Here is a 16,715-nt window from a genome sequence, read left to right as displayed (position 1 = left end):
GGTGGGTGGGAGGGAGGGAGGGAGGGAGATTTGGCAACTTGCAAGCCCAAGAGAAGGTGCATTCCTTTGGGATAGCAGAGTCACAAAGAGTCGGGGTAGGGGAGGGAGAGGGAGGGAGGGGAGGGGAGGGGGGGCAGAGAAAGAGAGGGGATAGGAGACAATCGCTGAATTGCAAACCACGCCATTCTCCCCCGGGGTAGGGGAGTAGGTGGGGTGGAGAGGGAAGGAGGGGGGGAAGGCATGCAGGAGAGGAAAAAAGCTTTCCTCAATCTTTGGATCGTTATATGGATAACTCCCTCTCCGTAGCGTTGCTTTCAGGATTTGAAAACCCGCTTTGCTTCCTCCATCCCTCTCTCTGTGGCTCACCACCGGCGGTGTCGGATGCAACTTCGCGCTGCTGAATGAGAAGAGAGCGCTTCCAAAAGCCAACATGTTCACCTCTCATTGAGAGCCGAGGAGGGGGGGACTGATCTCAAGCGCAACTCTCTCTCCTCGCCTCCTCTTACATCAGCCGCTTGCTCCGGGGATATCTGGTGGGGACGGCAGCGTGGATTGGCAGCGACACATAACACACCAAACAAATTCACATACACTCACATAAAATAACTACTACGGCTCTCCTGGAAGCCGTACACAGGACGGCAGGCAGGCAGACACGAAGGCTGGCTTAATGTTTACCCTTCAGGAGAACATGCCGAGAGGTGGTTTTAAACATGAAGGAGGACCTTTGGTTGCCGGGATGAATCCCGTTCGCTCCTGGATTCAGTCCGGCGGGATACTGGGACGCCAACACAGCTGCCCAGAGGTTAGTGCGGGGGCTCTCTCTTTCGTCGGTGGGGCACCACGGCAGTGGGGTGGGGGTGGGGTGGGGGGTGGTGAGGTGAGGGGTTGATTGTGTAGCTGGGAATACTGGCTTCAATTTCTGCCGTTGCCCTGTGTGTACGGTTGACGGCGAGTCCTGGTTTACTGGCCCTCGTACTCTCCGGATGGGACTTTGCTCTCTCTGTCTCCCCCCCCCCCACCCCCACTCTCTCTCTCTCTCTCTCCCCCTCTCTCTTTCTTCCCCCCCCCCCCCGTGTGTAAGAGAGAGATAGAGAGAGAATATCTCGATCTTTCAGTGAGCTGAAGATAAAATGAATTAATGTACCCCCATCCCCCCCGTCAAGTTGCTTTGTCCGAGATTCTCTTTCTCCGATCTCTTTGCACTCTTTAAAAAAAAATCTTCTCTCGCTCTCTGTTTATCTTTTCATTTTTACGTCTTTCTCTCTTCTCTGATATAATTTCCCTCTAATTTTCCCACTTCGCATCCCATTCCAATCGCCTATATTGTTCTGCTCTTTATCTCTCTATCCACCTCCCTCTCTCTTTCTGTTTACACTTCTCGTTCGTTCATTTCGCCCCCTTCCCACCCCGTCTGATAGTGGAATTTGGAATTTCAACTTTGGTACAGAACTCGCCCACTCACCCTGGTCCATTTCTAAAACTTCTCTCGGCTAGCCAGCTTCGCCGACTGTAAATTGAATAAACAACTATAACGTGACGAGCTCCTGGTACATTGGATGTAGTTTTCACTGGCCATTATCTTCTTCCTATTTTTTCCCGACCGATCTCGTTCTGCACAAGCACATCTATTTACACATCACGCCGACATAATGCAAAGGGTGTAAAGTTTCCAAACCCTTTCTAAATGATTTCTCTCTCAGTGTGTGTCCCGTCTCTCCCCCTCAGTCGCTGGCTCTGAATACACTGCGTTCCGAATGCGGACAGGGACGTTATAAGCCTCCCTGATTGGCGAAATTAAACTACTTTGATATTTCAATTTACCCTTGGCGTACTTCAGAACAACTTGATTAATAAAGCATTTTTATTCGGTATATAACTGTGCGGTAAGGGGTGTAATTGAGAATTCCATTCAGCATCCATAAAGAACAAGATGTTAATTTCATTTAATGCAAAACCATATTGTGTTACAATGATAAGGAACTGTTCCATCTCTTCCCCCCGCCGAGGTGGTAACTGTATCCACTCCCTCGGGTAAGTTCGCTGTAAACGGTCAGTCCGAGTTGCGCCGTGCATTGTTTAGTAATCAGCGGGTGTGTTGCCGTCTGTGCCCGCAGTGGGGTAGGCTTGGCCCGGTCACACTTTGAGAAGCAGCCGCCGTCCAATCTTCGCAAGTCCAACTTTTTCCACTTCGTACTGGCTCTCTACGACAGACAAGGGCAACCCGTGGAGATCGAGAGGACCGCTTTTGTGGACTTTGTAGAGAAGGAAAAAGTAAGTTTCATATAACGGTTCCTACAAATTCGCCTCGTCTTTTTGCCCTTCCACGCCAGTTCCTCGCCCCGCCACGTTAAATTCCCGGGTCTTAATTTGAAGTACATTTACACCCCTTGCCCTTTCTGTTGCGCGCCCTCTCATTCCTCAACCGCCCCTTTAAACTCTGTCCCATCCCCTTATCTCTCACTCTCAGTCCTCTTTCTACCTTCTCACCCTGAAGTTTCCTCCGTTTTAATGTTCGACATCCTTCAGCCGCCGAGGTTGGAATTCTGCTCAAACCGTGTCGCTACCCACGTCACTCTCCCCCTTGTTTCTGCGGGGCGAAAATAAAACTGAGCAAACTCTACAACCGCAATTTTTTTTCGGACAGTTTTATTTTGTTTTTAAAACAATAAAATTCAAGTAAATGCAAATTCGCGTTATACACCGCGCTGCCTGTCTTGCATTTAAATCATATTCACAGGTAGTTCCTTTTCCGCAGGAGCAGAACGGGGGAGAAGACGAACAACGGCGTTCCACTACAGATTACAGCTTCTGTACAGTAACGGTAAGAATCGCAACCATAACCTGTTGAGCTCCCCAAACTCCCAGCGCAAATATTTCAGCCCTTTACTTGTACGTAGCGAAACCTTTTCGTCGTTTTGTTTCTTTTTTTCGAAGCGGGGTTGCTTACAGCTCAGCGCAGCACGCATCTTATCCAGTAATTGTCATGTTCGCTGAAATTTGTATGGTGGTTTCTTTCTTAAAACAGTTCAACATACACTAAACAAATTATTATTGTACTTAAAAATGCACAATAAGTATTTAAAAAAAAAACATGATCCTGTCTGGGAAAAGGTCCCTCAAAACCGACGTTTCTACTTAACGCCTGCATCACACCGATTTCAGGAACAGGTTTACACCGACTCAAAGGTGTTTTTCAAAACGGCAAATATTCGCGTCTTTTTAAATCCAGCGATATGTCGAAAGTGAGAAAAGTATGTTTAATTACAAGCCTAACATCGTAAAAGTTATGCACAGAACTTTGCTACTATTTCTATTATATGAATTCCAAGTTTTTTTAGAAGCTTTCACATATAATTGATATTAAGGATACTTAAATATTTATTCAGCAATAAGAACAAATTAAAATTATATTTAAAGTTTATCTCGAATTTCTGAAACTGAACGTTGCCATATATATGATATATAAAAGCTTCATTGTAAAACTAGTTTTGTAAAAATAGAATCGGGTTTAATATCACAGGCATACGTCGTGAAATTTGTTTTGCGGCAGAAGTACATTGTAAGTCATAGTAATAAAAGCTATAAATTACTGTAAGAAATATACATTTCCCTATTGTAATATAAATTCTAGTTTATAAATAAAATAAGTAGTGCAAAAGAGACAGTTTAAAAAAAGCGAGATAGTGCGCATGGGGTGTTCATTCAGAAAACTGATGGTGGAGGGGGTAAAGCTGTTTCTAAAACACTGAGTGTGTGTCTCTAGGCTCTTCTGTCGCCTTCTTGATGGTAGCAACCCGAGGAAGGCATGTCCTGGGTGATGGATGCCATCTTTTTGATGTATTTGCCTTCTGAAGATGTACTCGATGCTAGGGAGGCTTGTGCCCATGATCGAGCTGGCTGTGTCTGCGACTTTCCGCCGTTCAAGCGGTCATCTGGAATTGGCAAACACATTTAAACCGCCGTTTCTGCGCCCAGTTGTGTGAGGGAGATGCGTCATAACTTCCATAAAAACAGAAGATGGAAGTTACAGCCAGCATCTGTAGAGAGAAACGCAGTTAACGTTTCAGATCGGAGATCCATCATCAATACGACAGCACTTGTTTACAGACGAAGGCTAGCCTGAAATGTCAATTCTGTCTAATTTTTAAATTTTATTCAGAGATACAACAAGGTTACAGGTCCTTCCGGCCCAGTTACACCCATGTGGCCAATTTACCTTCTAACCCGCACTTCTTTGGAATGTGATAGGAAACCGGAGCACTCGGAGGAAACCCCCACGGTCACAGGAGTACGTCCAAGCTCCCTACGGATAGCGGCGAGAGTTGAAACTTTGCTGTCCGCACCGTAATACGGTCACGCTAACCGCCACGCTGCCGTTTCTGCCAACAGATACAGTCTCTGACCTACTGAGCGTTCTTGTATTTATTTAAATAACCAAGAATAGCGTCTTTTACTTTGATTTTTGTTTGGCGGCGTACGTTTCCCGGGTCTTGCAGGAACTATTCACCTATTCACTGTCCACGCAGACGATAATGACCCGTCCGGAGCCGAAGCTGGGTTCCGCGTTATTAACAAGTCAAAGTTCAAAGTACATTTATTATCAAAGTACGTGTGTGTTACCATATACTACTTTGAGATTCGTTTTCGGTTGTGCCTCATTGCGAAAACAATAACAATCGCATGCCTTCTCGCAGAGGGTTCGCATTCAACTCGTGGCGTGATCTAACGTAACACAGACAAACATAGCGGGCGAACTCCGCAGGTCCTGATAACGGACCTCGGTTTGGAACATCGACTCCCTTGCAGAGATGCTGCCTGACCTGCTGAGTTCCAACAGCACTCTCTGTGTGCCTGTTACTTTGGGTTTCCAGCATTTGTAGAATCTGATCCATTAACCTACAGCGGAGGGCCTGTTGGCTGGGGCTGCTCCAGTCTCCAGTTAGCTATAAAGTAGAACCACCGACACGGAGGGAGGAATTGTCATATTTCTGTGGGCATTGCGTTCTTTAAAACTTATTTTGTTTGACTGGGCTGGCCTTGGTTCACAAGGTTTTGTTGAAGGGGGAAGAGACAATAGAAAGGCAACGTTATAGCCGCAATGCAAAACATCACACGGATCATTAGGAGACCGAGCGAGCGCGATGTGGGGGTGGGGGGTGGAGTGAGAGATGGACAGATAGAAAGATTTGGAAGATAAATAAAGTTAAAGGGAGTGGAAAGAAATGAAAGAGTGAGGGACAGAAAGATAAAGATTAACTCAGAGGGTGGAACCTACCGTACAGTATGGGCCCTTTGGCCACACCATGCTTTTTTTTTAGAGATACGGCACAGTAACAGGCCCTTCAGCCCAACGAGCCTGAACTACTCAATTACACCCATGTGACGAATTAACCTACTGATCCTTGGGAGGAAACTGGAGCCCCCCCCCCCCGGAGGAAACCCACGTTGTCACAGACAGAATGGACAAACTCCTTACGGGCAGTGGTGGGAATTGAACCAGTGTCACTGGCACTGTAAAGTGTTGAGCTAACCATTACACTACCATGATGTCCTTTTCACCTAGTGTCAGTCTTCCCTCCTGCATAGCCCTCACATTTCACTCTCATCCATGAGCCTATATACTTCCTGCCCGTTATGCCGCTGGTGTCTCGGGCAGCAATGAAGGTCCTCCATCTCTGGCGGTGTTCAGGGCTTCCTTCATCATGTCAGTAGCTTCCTCTCGGTTTTCACCGCCGTCAGTCATGCAAGTCCCGGGTGAAAACTCAGGAATGCCATCGCACACCGATACAGGATTCTTCATTGCTGTTTCCGTACCGATTCTGTTTTACCAGTCAAGGTTGTTAGCCCTGAGCTGAATCTACAAACCTGGAGGGCTGGTGGGCTACTCCAAGTCCATACTCTACCTTTTGATCTGTTTGGCATGGGTGAACCCTACCAAGAGGCAAGGTATAAAGCCCCAACTCCAGCCAGCATAGCTCTCAGGGCCACTGAGGCACGCAAGCCTCCAAACCATGGCAAGGTTGTGCTCCTCTTGGAGGATTTGCCTATCGAAGAGTATCTTAAATGGCCCTAATGTATCCGCCTCTACCACCATCCCTGACGGTGTCTAACAGGGACTTGTCCACCTGTTATAATTAAGGATTGGATAGGTAAATGTTTGGATACTAGAACTTCAAAACGCAAGTTGCTTTGACGTCCAGATATGAGGTGGCTTTTGCTGATATTTCTGTGAGGGCTCACCAATTTCAGTTACAGTTTTCTGAAAACTTCATTTGGAGCCATTTGAATGGCTTCATTCAAATATCAAAATAGAAGTGCAGGTCAATGGGCTAGGCAGAGTAATAGTTTGGCATGGACTAGATGGGCCAAAAGGCCTGTTTCTGTGCTATTGTGTTCTATGTTCCATAACTCTTAGGTATTGTAATAGGTGTCTACTTCACTGGTAGAGAAGTTAGTTCTGTTTTTATGAGTGATATAGACAGGGTAAATGCAAGCAGGCTTTTTACACTGCAGTTGGGCGAGACTAGAACTAGAAGTCGTGGGTTAAAGGTGAAAGGTGAACTGTTTAACGGGACCATGAGGGCGAAGTTCTTCACTCAGAGGGTGGTGTGAGTATGGAACGAGCTGCCTCTGGAAGTGGTGGATGCGGGTTTGATTTCAGCATGTAAGAAAAAATTGGGCAGGTAATGGGTGGGAGGGGTATGGAGGACTGTGGTCCAGGTGCAAGTCAATGGGACCAGGCAGTCTGGCAGGGACTAGGTGGGCTGAAAGGCCTGTTTATGAACTGTTGTGTTTAAGAGAAGTTTCGGTAGGTACATAGATGAGAGGGGTATGGAGGGCTATGGTCGGGGTGCAGGTTGATGGGACTAGGCAGATTAATAATTTGGAAGCAACTAGATGGGCTGAAGGGCCTGTTAATGTGCTTTAGGGTTCTATGACTCTATGGCTGTATGATGTAGTGAAACATTCATATTAATCTATTTTTATTCTCTCCTCCCCTTGGCTTCCCACACAGGAATACGAACAGAACAGGATTTATTTGTACGGCTGATAGACTCAATGACCAAACAGGTAGGGGCTGTACATCATCAGATGTGTTTTATTTTAATGTCTATGTTCGTTGATAGGACTTGTCAATGGTGTAACACCCAGTGTTTGCTGCCAATCATCAGCTACCCTGGACTGAGAGGACGTGCAATCATATGAGGCAGCACAGTAGTGATGGGCACAATGCTTTATGGTCCAGGAGACCAGGGTTCAATTCCCACCGCTGCCTGGAAGAAGTTTGTAAGTTCTACCCATGACCACATGAATTTCCTCTGGGTGCTCCGGTTTCTTCCCACCTTCCAAAGACGTTCCAAAGTTGGTAGATCAATTGGTTACTATAAATTGTCCCATGGTTAGGCTAGGATTGCTCGGCAGTGTGGCTCGAAGAGTGGGAAGGGCCTATCCTGTGCTGTATATCAATAAATAAATAATCGCAATGCAATGGCATGTAAAGCCACGCCAGGTACCTAGGACACATTTCCTATCCTGGAGGATAAATTTTATTTATTGAGCAATACAGCACAGAACAGGCCCTTCTGGTCCAACGACCCACCTACTTAACCCTAGTCTAATCACAGAATATTTACAAAGACCAATTAACTTACTGTTTCGTCTTTGGACTGTGTGAGGAAACTGGAGCACCTGGAGGAAATCCATGTGGTTCACGGGGAGAACGTACAGACTCCCTACAGATAGTGTATGCGAGTTGTCCTGCACTGCGTTAGTGTTGTTTTAACTGCTATGCTACTCTGGTGTCCTGCACTTTTACCACATCTTGGTCCTTTCACAGTCATCACGACCGATACAAACCTTTTATTCTGGAACTTGTCTAATTAAATGAACTGTTGAAGGGTCTTGGCCCAAAATGTCGACTGTTCAATTTCCCCCAAAGATACTGCCTGACCAGCTGACTTCATCTAGCGTTTTCTGTGCAATAATTAAATGAACTGCTGTTCAGGGATTCAAACTTTTATCCAGAGATCCCGAGACCACTTCAGTAACCACCAGCTACCCCACCGCAAATATCTGATTATTTAGCTGATGCGGGCCTTCTGAGGACTCCACGCCTCTCATTGAATCTATTTCTCAACCCCAGCTGGCTTGTAAGACAGAGTTCAGAATCAGGTTTAATATCACTGGCATATGTCATGAAATTTGCTGTTTTCCACAGGGATTTAGTTCTTTCCAACCCCTTGACTGTTCGATCAATATTTCAGACCAGATTAATATCTTGAAATGAGTTTGGTGTAACATAATCATCGTGGACCAGTGTTGACTGTGCGTTGCGTCCATTTTGATTAGTTATTAATAGCATCAGCACAACGCAGAGAAGTATTGAATTGTTTGTCGGCTGGATTTTTGTATCTGTTGCTATTCAGCGGCTGTGAGATGCGTGCATTATTGTTCTCACTGACATTAGTTTTGACTTTGGGAGTATTCTCCTGGCATTACCTCATTGCCAACATTGCCATCATCTTCCCCCAAGGGCGCCTCGTATGCTGAGGAACAGCTTTGCCGCAGTGCTGCAGTGTGGTGCGAGGCACCTAGCTACAGTTCCTGCTGTTTCATTGCACGCAAATTAGAACCGATTGGGTGTATTGGAAGCAGCCATATCTGTTGCTAATCAGGGGACGTTTCTGCAACAATTGATCTGGGGGTTTGTTTCCTGACGATTGAGTTCGTTAACGCTGGGCTTGAATGCAAGTGTGGGGAGATTTAATTGGCCTTGCATTTCCAGTTCAGAGGTGAACAAAAAGTGAGCAAGTATCAGCACTTCAAGTATAATGTTTTTCTTAACAGTTTGGAATGAGTCTCTTTGAAACCCAGCAGTTATTTATGTACCTTGCACTCAGTGGCCACTTTATTAGGTACCTACTGTACTTAATACAGTGGCCACTGCATGTAGGTGGGAGTCCTGATGAAGGATCTCGGCCCGGAATGTTGACTGTTTACTGTTCTCCATAGAGGCTGCCTAGCCTGCTGAGTTCCTCCAGCATTTTGAGTATATTGCTTTGATTTCTAGTATCTGCAGGGTTTTCTCTTGTGCAGTGTAAATGGGAGGCTGGTTCCTGTGATGTGCTCAGCTGTGTCCACAGCACTCTGCAGTTTCTTGTAGTCATGTGGAGAGAAATTACCACATGAAGCCATTATGCATCTAGACAGACTATCTATGGTGCATCAATTAAAAATGATAAGGATTGCTGGGGACATCCCAATTTTCTTTAGCCTCCTGAGGAAGTAGAGGCTTTGGTGAGCTTATGAGGTCAATGTGGTTGGGCCGGAGTGGTTTTGGCACATTTGTCTTCACAAATCAAAATACTGAGATCGGCAGTTGGGATGCTATGTTGATGTTGCATAAGATATTGGTGAGCCTTAATTTGGAGTATCGTGTGCATTTCTGGTCACCTACCTACAGGAAAAGTATTGATCAGATTGAAAGAGTAATGAAATACAATGTTGGAAAGTGTATGGTCATGCACTTTGGTGGAAGAAATAAATGAGCAGACTATTACTTAGATGGGGAGAGAATTCAAAATGCAGAGATGCAAAGGGACTTGGGAGCCCTTGTGCAGGATACCCTAAAGGTTAACCTCCAGGTTGAGTCAGCAATGAAGAAGGCGAGTGCAATGTTTCATTCATTTCTGGAGGTGTGATGTTGAGGCTCTGCAAGGCACTCGTGTGACTATGCTTGGAGTATTGTGTGAAGTTTTGGGCCTTATTTTAGAAAGGATATACTGACATTGGAGAGGGTTCAGAAAAAAATTATGAGAATGATTCCAGGAATTAAAGGGTTACCGTATGAGTAATGTCTGGCAGCTCTTGGGCTATATTCCTTGGAGTTCAGGAGAATGAGGGGGAGGGGATCTCATAGAAACATTCCGAATGTTAAAAGGCCTGAACAGATTAGATATGACAAAGTTATTTCCCATGGTAGGGGAGTCTAGGACAAGAGGGCACGACTTCAGGATTGAAGGACATCCATTTAGAACTGAGATGCAAAGAAATTACTTTAGTCAGAGTGTGGTAAATCTATGGAATTTGTTGCCACGAGCAGCTGTGGAGGCCAAATCATTGGGTGCATTTAAGGCAGAGATAGATAGGTTCTTGATTATCCAGGGCATCAAAGGGTATGGGGTGAAGGCAAGGGAGTGAGGATGACTGGAAGAATTGGATCAGCCCATGATTGAGCAGACTCGATGGGCCAAATAGCCTACTTCTGCTGCAGTATCTTATGGTCTTATAGTACAGAGGAAAGTTACAGGGATTTTGTAGGGTCTTAAGCACCTGAATTACAGGGAAAGGAGGAATAGATTAGGACTTTATTCCTCAGAACATAGAAGAATGAGGGAAGATTTGTTAGAGATATACAAAATTATGAGATGTATAGATAGGCTAAATACAAGCAGGCTTTTTCCGCTGAGGTTGGGTGACTCTGGAACCAGCTCTCTTGTCCATGATGTTAAGGGTAAAAGGTGAAATGTTGCCAGTGGAAATGGTGGATGTGGGTTTGATTTCAACAGTTAGGAGAAGTTGGATAAGTACACAAATGGGAGGTTTATGATCAAGTTGCAGCCTAGACAGAATTAAGGTCCAGCCTGGACTAGATGGACTGAAGGGCTTGTTTCTGTGCTGTAGTGCTCTATGACTATATGATGTTGAGGGAAAGGTTATTGTGGGATCCAGTGCCAAACCTATCTTTCATAGTGTCCATACAGATCATTTGTATTCAGAAGTACATTGAGGTAAAACAAAGGGAAAACAATAGCAGTGCAGAATCACAATGCAGAAGTGGAATGCATGCAGCCAAAAAGGTACAATGTCATAATGATGAAGACTGTGAGGACAGCAGTCCATCTTATTGTACTGGGTGACTGTACAATAGTCTTATAACATCGGGGAGCTGTCCTTCAACCTGGTGGCACATACTTTCAGGCCTTTGTATCTTCTGCTTGATCGAAGAGATGGGTGGAGTCTTTAAATTATAATTTTTGCTTTGCTGAGACAGGAGGAAGTGTAGGAGTGGAGTAGAGGCTGATTTCCATGATGTGCTGAGCTGCGTCCTCAACTCTCTGCAGTTTCTTGCGGTCATGGTGAAAGTAGTTGCTGTAGCAAGCGGTGATTCACCCTGATATGATGCTTTCTATAGTGCAACTATAAAATTGGTGAGGGGACATGCCAAATTTCCTGAGGAAGTGGAGCCACTGGTAAGCTCTCCTATCCATGGTGTCTATGCGTTGGACAGGACGGGCTTTTTGTGATCATTCCTAGAAGCTTGAAACTCTCATCTCAGTACCATTGATGTAAGCAGGAGCTTGTGCACGGTCCCTCCATAGAAACGGTCTGGGTGTAGTTAAGGTACAGGAAAAGGCAGGAAATGTTGGTATGATTGCGTTTAGACATATAACCCATAGTGACAGCCTCAGGACTCACACCACCAGGTTCAGGAGCAGTTATTACCCCTCAGCCATCAGGGTCTTCAACCAGAGGGGATAACTTCATTTAACTTCACTTTCCCCAGGATTGAAGTATTCCCACAACCACCAGATTCACTTTCAAGGAGTCTTCATCTCATGTTCTCGATATTTATTTATTACTTATTTATTATTATTTCTTTCATTTTGTATTTGTACAGTTTGTTGTCTTTTGCACACTAGTTGAACACCCAAGTTGGTGTGGCCTTCCATTGATTCTGTTATGGTTATTATTCTATTATGGATTTATTGTGTATGCCCACAAGAAAATGAATCTCAGGGTTATATATGGTGACATATATGTACTTTGATAATAAATTTACTTTGAAGTTTGAAATCAGCAAATTTGAGGTGCAGGACTTTGGGTAATAAAGTAATCAGAAGGAACTTTCAGCTACGTTTTGACTAAGTAAACCAAATTCGTATAATATTGTGGCGACAGAGTTGTGGAGTGTATAAGAGGCCGTTTTTTGTATTCGTCAGTGGTAAACTAACTTGGGAAAAGGGGATTCCATCATCAGTGCTGAGGAGTGTTTGATGACTCTAGGCCTGTACTTGCTGGAGTTTAGAAGAACGATGGTGGGTGGGGGGGGGGGGGGGGGGAATCTCATTGAAATCTATCTAACATTGAAAGGCCTGGATAGTGGACATGGAGAGGATGCTCATATAGTGCGAGAGTCTTGGACCAGAGGGCACAGCTTCAGAATGCAAGGACTTGAGGAGGAATTTCTTTAGCTAGTGTGTGGTGAATCTGTGGAATTCATTGGCACAGACTGCTGTCAAGGATGAGTCATTGGGTATATTTGCAGTAGAGGTAGATAGGTTCTTGATTGGTAAGGGCATCAAAAGTTACGGGGAGAAGTTAGGAGAATGGGGTTGAGAGGGGTAGTAAATCAGCCATGATGCAATGGCAGAGCAGACTCAATGGACCGAATGGCCTAATTCTCCTATTATATCTTACTGTCTCAAAGGTTTCAAAGGTACATATAATGTCGGAGAAATGTATACAATATACATCCTGAAATGCTTCTTCTTTGTAACCATCCACAAAAACAGAGGAGTGCCCTCAAAGAATGAATGACAGTTAAATGTTAAAACCCCAAAGTCCCCCCCAGCTCCCCTCCCTCCCGCGCATAAGCAGCAGCAGCAAGAAACAATCCCCTCTCCCCCCACCAGCAAAAAAAAAGCATGGGCACCCGCCACTGAGTACTTAAGCATGAGCAAAGCAACAGCAAAACCACAGACTTGCAGTACTCCAAAAACTACTACTTCACCCAGTATTTGAAATATATATTTATATTTGAGTATATTTGGGAAAACGGTCAAAACACAAAAATACAACTGCAGATGCTGTGGATCAAATAATACATACACAATGCCGGAAGAACTCAGCAGGTCAGGCAGCATCCGTGAGAAAAGAGTAGCCAATGTTTCAGGCCGAGACCCTTCATCAGGAAAATGGTGCTGCCTTAACATAGAAACATAGAAAACCTATACCACAATACAGGCCCTTTGGCCACAAAGCTGTGCTGAGCGTGTCCTTACCTTAGAAGTTACCTAGGGTTACCCATAGCCCTCTATTTTTCTAAGCTCCATGTACCTGTCCAGGAGTGTCTGAAAAGACCCTATCGTATCCGCTTCCACCACCGTTGCCGGCAGCCCATTCCACGCACTCACCACTCTCTGCGTAAAGAACTTACCCCTGACACCTCTTCTGTATCTCTATAGCTATAAATATCAAAGTAATATTTAATCAAAGGAGATAGCTTTAAAAGTACTAAAAAAGCAGTGGGCTTGAGGATTTTGGAATTTCGCAAAGGGAGACTGAGGAAATGGGAAACTGGATGAGAAGTCCAGAAAGAGACAAACTGAGCAATACCTTCTAAAGTAACACACACAGATTGCTGGAGAAACTCAGCAGGGCAGGCAGCATCTATGGAGAGGAATTAACAGTTGCCGTTTTGGGCCGAGACCCTTCACTAGGGATCATCGCTAAGGAGACTTAATCCTTCTCGATTGATGCTGCCTGACCTGTTGAGTTCCTCCAGCATTTTGTGTGTTACTCTGGATTTCCAGCATCTGCAAAATCTCTTTTTGTTTGCTATGTCTTCTAAACATATTCACAGACAAAGCATTGACTATTTTCTAAACAGGAGGAAAATTCAAAAATCCAAGGTGCCAAGGGACTTGGGAGGTGTCATGCAGCATTTCCTAAAGATTAATTTTCAGGTTGAATCAGTGGTGAGGAAAGTGTATGCAATTTTAGCATTCATTTTGAGAGGACTTGAATATATAAGCAAGGATGTAATATTGAGGCTTTATAAGACACTGGTGAGGCCTCACTTGTAATATTGTGAGTATTTTTGGGCCCATTATTTGAGAAAGGATGTGCTGATATTGGAGAGGGTTCAGAGGAGGTTCATGAGAATGATGCTGGGAATGAAAGGGTTAACATAGGAGCAGCAATTGAAAGCCTTGGGCCTGTACTCAGATGAGTTTAGAAGGATGGTGAGGGATTTCACTGAAAGCTATTGAATGTTGAAAAGCCAGAATGTTGGAGGCCAGATCCTTACGTGCATTTAAGGGAGAGATTGATAGGTTCTTGATTAGTCAGAGCATGAAATGTTATTGGGAGATGGCAGGAGAGTGGGGTTGAGAGGGAACTAGATCAGTCACGATGAAATGGTGGAGCATACTTGATGGGCCAGAAGGCCTAATTCTGCTCCCAAGTCTTATAGTCTTACATTCGAATAAAAGAATGGGGGGAGATTTGATAGAGCTATACAAAACTTTGAGGAGAATAAATAGGTAAATGCAAGCAGGCTTTTTCCACTGAGGTGGATGAGACTAGAACTGGAGGTTATGGGTAAAGGGTGAAAGGTGAAATATTTAAGGGGAACATGAGGGGGAGCTTCTTCACTCAGAAGGTGATGAGAGAGTGAAACGAACTACCAGTGGAATTGGTGGATTTGGGTTCAATTGCAACACTTAGGAGAAATTTGGGTTGGTACATGGTCCAGGTGCAAGTCCATGGGACTAGGCAGATAATTAATTCAGCATGGGCAATATGGGCTGAATGGCCTTCTGCGCTGCAGTGTTCTATGACTCTATATATTACAGAGGAATAATCAGTTAAATGGAGTCCCTCACAGACTGAGAGAAGAAATTATATTTGACAAAACGAAATCGCAGAGTGGTTGGGTTGAATGAATATCAATCCTATCAGATGCCTTATTCTTCTGCCTTTTGCCTGAAGCTTGTTGTTCTACCAGCACATTGAGATGTCCGTAGAGGAATGAAGCCGGGGTGCATGAGTACATGCTGAGGAACGCACTGAAGCTTGGTGCAGCTGGACCACAGTATAGGGTTCTTCTGCTACTGGAGAGGGAGGCGCCAGTTTGGGTGAGGAAGATCCTCAGTTATTGTAGTGTCCCGCCACAGGGGACCACATGAGCGGCAACAGTCCAATTGATTTTAAGGAATGCAATAGAATATTATTTAATGCATTGACTATGAATGTAAGAATGAAACGTTATTGCACTGTTTATTCTTACAAATTTTTAAAATTATAGGCAAAGAGTAGTTTGATATACACACTCAGTGGACACTTTATTAGGGACAGGAGGTATCCAATGAAATGGCCACTAAGTGTAAGTTTATGGTCTGTTGGGTAACCCATCCATTTTCCAAGGTTCAATGTGTTGTGGATTCAGAGATGCTCTTCTGCACACCACTGTTGTAACACGTGGTTATTTGAGTTTCTTGTTAACTTGAACCAGTCTAGCTATTCTCCTCTGACCTCTCAGGCACTGCTGCTCACTGGATGTTTTTTTGTTTTTTCACACAGTTCTCTGTAAACCCTAGAGACTGTTGTGCATGAAAATCCCAGACCAGCTGTTTCTGAGATATGCAAGACACCCTGTCAGGCTCCAACAATCAAAGTCACTTAGATCACATTTCTTCCCCAATCTGAAAAAGAACTAAACCTCTTGACCATGTCTGCATGCTTTTATGCACTGAGTTATTGCCACGTGATTGGCTGATTAGATATTTGCATGAACAAGCAGGTGTACAGGTGTACCTAATAAAGTGAATCGTTGACCAACTGAACCTCTTGACCTTGCTGCCACATGATTGGCTGATTTGAGCAGATTTACAGGTGTACCTAATAATGTGGGCATGGAGCTTATATTAAAAACTCCTTCTTCTTTGGCCCTGTTCCTCTTCCATCCATGACCTTCCCCCACCCACCTACCTTCACCCTCATTTAGCTTCACCTATCACTTGAAGCTTGTATTCTGGCTTCTCCCATCTTCCTCTCCAGTCCTGATGAAGGGTCTTTGCTGGAAACGGTGACTGTTTATTCCTCTCTGTAGATGCTGCCTGACCTGCCGAGTTCCTCCAGTACTTTGTGCCTGTTCCTCTTGATTTCCAGCATCTGCAGAATCTCTTTGTGCTTTTGAATGGATATCTTGTTTGTCTTTGTGGCACAGATCATCTCCGAGAAATAGGAGAAAGTAAAGGTCTGGAGTGACTGATGAGCTTAATAAAATTAACTAAGGTAGTTCACCAATTTGATTCCTTTGTGCTATGAGGGAGATTAGGTTCTTTACAAGGAACAGACCATGAAACCATTTAACCCAGAAGCAAAACTAGGTTGTTCAGCCCATCGAATCTGCTCCACCATTCCATCATGGCTCCTATGACACCATTCTCCTGCTTTATCCCTGTAACCTTTGATGCCCTTGCTAATCAAGAATTTAACAATCTCCACTTTAAATATATCCAGTGACTCTGCCTCTACAGCCCTCTGTGTGACAAGCAATTCCACAGATTCACCACTGTCTGGCTAAATAAATTCCTCCTCATCTCTGTTCTAAAGGGACGTCCTTCTATTCTGAGGCTGTGCCCTCTGGTCCTAGACTTCCGAACTATAGGAAACATCCTCTCCATGTCCACTCTATCGAGGCCTTTCCTTATCTAAAACTCCAGCGAGTACAGGACCAGAGCAATCAGTTTGTGCAATTCGTTCTTTTTCTTGCGTGTCTGGTGTTTGATTTTTCCTCCTCGAATGGATTTCACGGTGGTTTCTTTGTTTCATAGCTGTCTGTGGGAAGATGAATCTCATAGTTTGATAATAAATTTACTTTGAACTTTGATGGAGGTTTGCTAAGTCTAGAAAGATAAAAGCAA

The 16,715-nt window shown here is 44.5% G+C and overlaps 1 protein-coding gene across 1 annotated transcript in view; it reads left to right on the top strand.

The window, feature by feature from the left end:
- The first annotated feature begins 235 nt into the window (after positions 1 to 235).
- The window catches only part of LOC140726140 (transcription factor COE3-like), a 435,742-nt gene continuing 419,262 nt past the window's right edge, over positions 236 to 16,715 (top strand). Inside the window, 5 exon segments of the mRNA XM_073042113.1 lie at positions 236 to 781; positions 783 to 805; positions 2,118 to 2,278; positions 2,765 to 2,824; positions 7,019 to 7,074. Coding sequence (XP_072898214.1) covers positions 671 to 781; positions 783 to 805; positions 2,118 to 2,278; positions 2,765 to 2,824; positions 7,019 to 7,074 — 411 coding nt within the window. The 5' untranslated portion in view covers positions 236 to 670.

This window comes from Hemitrygon akajei, chromosome 4 (genome assembly GCF_048418815.1).
Source record: "Hemitrygon akajei chromosome 4, sHemAka1.3, whole genome shotgun sequence".
NCBI classification, from domain to species: Eukaryota; Metazoa; Chordata; class Chondrichthyes; order Myliobatiformes; family Dasyatidae; genus Hemitrygon; species Hemitrygon akajei.
The sequence above is the reverse complement of the archived record's forward strand: the minus strand, read 5'-3'. Positions and strand labels throughout refer to the sequence as shown.